The following is a 6,000-nucleotide window of genomic DNA, read 5'->3' as shown; positions in this document are numbered from 1 at the left end:
AACTGGACAAAATGATTCTGAAGTTTATCTAGAAGAGAAAATAGACAAGAATAGCCAAGAAGTCTTCTTTAAAAAAGAAGACTTGCTATCCTATATTAAAAGTTACGGGCTTCCCTGGTGGCGCAGTGGTTGAGAATCTGCCTGCCAATGCAGGGCACATGGGTTCGAGCCCTAGTCTGGGAAGATCCCACATGCCACGGAGCAACTGAGTCTGTGTGCCACAACTACTGAGCCCGCATGCCACAACTACTGAAGCCCTCACACCTTAGAGCCCATGCGCCACAACTACTGAGCCCACGTGCTGCAACTACTGAAGCCTGCGCACCTAGAGGCTGTGCTCCGCAACAGGAGAAGCCACCGCGATGAGAAGCCCATGCACCGCAACAAAGAGTAGACCCCGCTCGCTGCAACTAAAGCCCTCAGGCAGCAACAAAGACCGAACGCAGCCAAAATTAATTAATTAATTAATTAATTAAAAATTCCTTTCTCATTAAAAAAAACAAATCAAAAAAAGAAGATATATAAATGTTCAATAAAACACATGAAAAGATACTCAATGTCACCATTAGTCATTATGAACATGCAAATCAAAATCACAATGAGATACTACTTCATATCCACTAAGATGGTTAAAATAAAAAACACAGTCAATAACAAGTGTTGGCAAGGATATGGAGAAATTGGAATTCTCATAGTCAGTGAGAATGTAAAATAGTGCAACTGCTGTGAAAACCTTTTTGGCAGTTCCTCAAAATGTTAAAACTAGAGTTACCATATGACCCAGCAATTCTACTCCTATGTTTATACCCAAGAGAAATGAAAACATGTTCACATAAAAACTCCTATGTGAATGTTCATAACACAGGGCCTGACACCTGCTAAGAACTCAGTAAATGCTTGTTGAACCAATGAAGAATTGAAGAGGCTATAGGAATGTTTTATTCAGGACAGAAAGATCTATTGATAATATACATTTTTAAGACTTTTCATAACATGATAATGGGCTACTTGTAATAGTTTGTAACACCTGTGTGTTTTGATGTGATGATTTTGTTATGTGTTGTTGTTATCAGGCTGACTCCACTAAATTGCAAGTCCCTTGAAGTCAGGACTCTGCCTTACTCATCTTTTTATCTCCCCACAGCATCCAGCACACTGGTTTCTGTGCAGTAGATGCTCAGTAATTATTTATTAATTCAAATTTAGTCAAGCAAGTTTAGGAAAGGCTGCCTTGGAAAGAACCTCAGATATCTTAAACTATGGCTCTGTAATTAACTTATGAAGGAGGACTGGGTTTCTGTGTTTGGCAGTAATGTTGGTGCACACCAGCCTGTTGTCTGTGGAAACATAATCTAGGATTACTAGAAGCATTAATGGTGGAGAGCTCCTTAGAAGTTACTTGTCCTCTTGCCTCCAGAAAGCTTCAACACTTTAGGGTTTCCATTTTTATTGTATTTCTTGATTCTTTGAACAAAGAGACAAAATCCTATTTGTGGGCAGATATCGTCAGTGAGAAAGTATGAGAAGCTAGGGAAGTCTTCATTAGCAGCCAGCATCCCAGGCTGATCTACAGAGGGGTATCCTTCTCATCATTTCTCTCTTCTTTTTCAGAACAAGAGAGATATCTGCAAGCCAACAACAGAGAATTTAACAGTCTGTTTGGATATCCGGTGAGTATCAGGTCTCTAGCTATTTCAGGAGGGGGCTGGTGTTTTCCTCTAATAATCCCCGTTGTCAGTGAGGCAGGAAGTTCTTTGTAGATGTAGATCCTACAACATAGGTTCTACTTTCTTTCAAGCTCCTATACAATGAGGGCTGGTAGAGTGAGGGCTCAGAAACCAAATTAATCTGGTGACCTAGACTCAGGGGAGAATGTGTCTCAAATTTTGGGTTTTGTATATATCTTCTAGAAAAGAAATACTGTAGCTTGCACAAATGAAAGCATAGTTCCACAACTTTCTTTTTTCACTTAGACATCTCTCTATGACAATACGTGTAGACCTTCCTAATTCATTTAATAGCAGCATAGTTTTCCATTGTATCAATATACCTTAATTTATTCAACGAGTTTCTTATTGATTATCATTTTAAATGTCTCCATTTATATGCAGGTGTCCCTTCCAAAAAAATTTCTCCAGTGTTTTGCTATGATAAATGGTCCTAAGTGAACACCATTATACTACATATACTTAGGCATATTTTTGTGAATATACATTATGAGAGTTTCCTTGAAGTTTCCTTGAATTGGCTGGGTCAAAAGGAAAACACATTAAAATTTTTGATACATATTGCCAGATTGCCCTCTAAAAAGATTATATCCATTTATATTTCTACCTATAGTAAAGACTGCTCACTTCTCCATATTCCTGCCAAACTTGATATTATCAATCTTTTTTATCTTTGCCAGACTCTTAGATGAAAAATGACATTTTGTTATCTATCTTTCCTTAATTTTGAGTAAGAGCAATAATCTCTTCATGTTAATTAGCCTTTTGTATTTCTTTTTATGGAAACTACTGTTAATGATCTTTGCCCATTTTCTATTGGATTCTTTTTTCACTTTTTTATTTATTTATAAATAAGTAACTCATGAAAAGATATATGTTTAAAAGTCATGCTCCAACACCCTATTCTTGCCCTCATCTCTGCTCCTATAGGGAACCACTTTCATTAGTTTCTTGTATATTCAGCAGTGCTTCTTTGTGCAAATAAAGCAAATACAAATATATATTCTCATTTTCCCACTTTCTTAAACTATTCTGAACCTTATCAGTATGTCCTGGAGATGTTTTCATAATTATAATTTCATAATAGCTTTTTCCTCCTTTTTTCAACTGCACAGTATTTCCTAGGCAGATGTAGCATAGTTTATGTAACCATTTCCTTTTAAATTGACATTGGATTGTTTCCAGTCTTTTATAATTACAAGCAATTTTTACATATACGTTACTTTGCGCACATGTAGATATATATATATAGTGCTATAAGTATATAATATATATACATAGATATACATATTTGTAGTCTCTGTAGGATATTTATGATTTCTGAGTTAGGCTCTGGATAATAACAATATTTAGGATATGGCCATGGGAACAGGTTTCCCCCTCTCTACCTTCTAGAGCTACATAAGAAGCTCTATGGTGCAGTAAAACTAGGTTTTGGCATCAGACAGACCTGAGTTTGAACACAGCTCTAGTCCTTACTAACCTTGTATCCTTAGGCACATTATTTAACTTCTTTTCTTCAGTTCCCTCATCTATAAAAAGAGCATAATAATGTTCACCATACAGGGTGATTGTTAGAGTTAAATATGGTTGTGAAAAAAGAAATGTTAGTTCTCTTTCATCAAGAAACTATTACCCCTTGACAAAAGGGTACAAGTTTCATTCATCTCTGTAACTACTGTTCCCATCACAATATTTGGCACATAAATGGCATTCAATAAACACATGCTGGATAGCTGATGAATAAATAAACAGGTTTGACTATTATGTACTTAACAACCATTTCATTTCCCTGCCTACCCATTGCTCATTTTCATCCTATTTCTCTAATTTCTTCCATTCCTATTCCTTTTCCTCTTCTCAATCCCCTAACTACTGATTCTCATTATATCCTTGGCCTTCTGTTCTCTATTCCCTGCTTTAGCAGTCAAACAGGTATCCCTGCCCAAATAAATAAATAGCCCAAACCAAAATCTGCCACCTCTATCATGCCAAAAGAACCAAACACTGAGGAATTTCATAGTTAAGCAGATGTTCTACATTCTTGAGATATTGCTTCTGGTTTGACATTTAAGAGTAGAACAAAACACTCCAGTTCCCAAGTTAGTAAAGAAGTACTGATATGTTTATCTTGAGACAGAATCGGGATAGCTTTTTCTTTGTTTTCTTAACAAATGCTACCCAAGTGAATAGAAACCTGAAATACATTAACTATAAAATCAAATGGAAAATCAGCAGTGAAAGCCAGCCACTTCAGTAAGGCAAAAGATCAAAAGAACTTTGGATCCAAATATCAGAGTTGTCTGGACTTAGACACCAAGAAATTCAGAGTATCTTATGATCATAGAAAACTATTTCTATGTTAGAATAACCTACTCTCAGAGCTAGAAAGGACCTTAGATGTCATTTAGTTAGAACTCCTTTCAAGACATACCTGTGAGCTCTCCAGGATAGATCTTGTTTAACTCTTTTTCAGCCTCTACTAGTATAGCCCATAATAGAGCTGTGAACAGAGAAAACCTTGAGAAATGTATAGTGTTTGATTGATCATTAATTGGAAAATCATGGAGAAACACGAAGGAAATCCTAGGTTTAACCTGGATCTTTAAACTCCTAAGTGCTAAAATGTTTGACCAGCTTCTCTTCCCTAGGGAAATAGACCTTAGGCAAGCCTTGACTGGGTAGCCTATCTAGCCTTCCAAAGCAAGTTTTAGCCTTAGTACAGAATGATGTTGGTTCTCTGACAGAAGAGTTCAGATGTCTTCCCAAGGTAGGACCCAGCAAGAGATTCTTCACACTTGAGCAGTATCTGTATTTCAGGACTGCAGGTGGGCTTATTCTTTCATTAGGCTATATAGATGGAGATGGTGGGGGAGAAGCCCTGTCCTTAGGGGATTATTTGGTCTCATTCTTCTGCTTTTCTTGAGCTCTTAGATTCAAACTCTCACATCTTAGGTCAAACGACTGAAGACCCCGAAGTAGAAAGTAAGATGGTCTTGTCAATATCTTGAGATCAGGATTGAAGAGGTAGCAAGTTCCCATTTTCACTCAGCAAAATAATAGCTTAGATGTAGGCCAAAACTATTCAGACCTCTGTCAGGACAGTTAAGGGGCAAGTGAGTCTCCAATGCTGACAGCAACCAGTGTAGGAACCTTCAGTGGCCTAAGGTTGAAAGACAGTAATTTGCTTTCGGTATCTGATATCCTTCAGCATTGAAAGCAACATGTAAAGGCACAACAAAATGGGTTTGCCAGGCTAAGAAAAGCTTCATTAGAGAGCTCTGAGTAGAGCTAACACAAATGGCAAACTTGCCTGCTATCTAGGGCTGAGAAGGACCTTGGGTCATAGGGTAAGATGAAACTGAAAGATTTCTGATTCTAAGAAAAAAAAGCATTTGGATGGCTGTACAAGTGAACTGGGGCTCAGGGGACAGCACAATCTCAACTCTGCAAGTAACTGTGTGGTCTTGGGCAAATAAATTAACCTCAGTGCCTCAATTTCTGCGTTCTCAGAAGTTGATAGTATATTACTCCCTTCATATGGTTGTTGTGAGAATTAAATAAGTTGCTCCATATAAAATGCTTAGAATAGTGTCTTACACATAGTAACTATTCAATAAGTGTAAGTTTTTATTATTGTTGATTTTGTTATCATCATTATTATCAATGGCATCAATAAACAAAGAATTCTATTCAGGGCATAAATAAATCCTGCCCCTCCTAAAAATGTCCCATATTGATCAGCTCTGCCAACTTTGCATGCTTTAGGCCTCTCTAGGTCTCAAAGAAAAGGGGGTTGGGAGAAAAACACTTCTTCCCTCCTTCCCCCACTATGTTGGGGAGCTGTGGCTTTTTCCTGTTTTATGAAGTGGTCTTGGTCCTTTTTGTTAAGACTGGGAGGTGGGGTCTTTCTTTCGTCTAATTGTGCTTGTGTTCTTTTACTCACAGAACAATAGCATCAAGACCTCAAAATATAATGCCTTTAACTTCTTGCCTATGAACCTGTTTGAACAGTTCCAGAGACTTGCAAATGCATATTTCCTCTTTTTGCTTTTCCTACAGGTATTGCCTTTTAGGGCCTTTTCCACAAAGTATTTTATCAGCCTCTCTGGGGTCAGGTTATATAATCAGTCCTTCTCCTCCTTAAACTGAGAGATGTCTTCTCTCTTTAGATAACAGGCAAATGGATGGCTGGAGTCTCAGGCCAGTCTCCTAGAGTAGCTGTGGTCAGGATTAGCCAGGGTGAAACAAGCCTCTACAAGAGGAAGGGGAC

General features: G+C 37.7%; 1 protein-coding gene across 1 annotated transcript in view; it reads left to right on the top strand.

The window, feature by feature from the left end:
• Positions 1-1,278: 1,278 nt before the first annotated feature.
• LOC133097307 (phospholipid-transporting ATPase FetA-like) overlaps positions 1,279-6,000 on the top strand; it is a 56,757-nt gene continuing 52,035 nt past the window's right edge. Inside the window, exons 1-3 of the mRNA XM_061199198.1 lie at positions 1,279-1,309; positions 1,612-1,670; positions 5,676-5,789. Of these exons, the coding sequence (XP_061055181.1) occupies positions 1,279-1,309; positions 1,612-1,670; positions 5,676-5,789 (204 nt within the window). The remainder of the gene's footprint in view (positions 1,310-1,611; positions 1,671-5,675; positions 5,790-6,000) is intronic.

The sequence above is a fragment of the Eubalaena glacialis genome, chromosome 9, assembly GCF_028564815.1.
Source record: "Eubalaena glacialis isolate mEubGla1 chromosome 9, mEubGla1.1.hap2.+ XY, whole genome shotgun sequence".
Lineage (NCBI taxonomy): Eukaryota > Metazoa > Chordata > Mammalia > Artiodactyla > Balaenidae > Eubalaena > Eubalaena glacialis.
The sequence above is the reverse complement of the archived record's forward strand: the minus strand, read 5'-3'. Positions and strand labels throughout refer to the sequence as shown.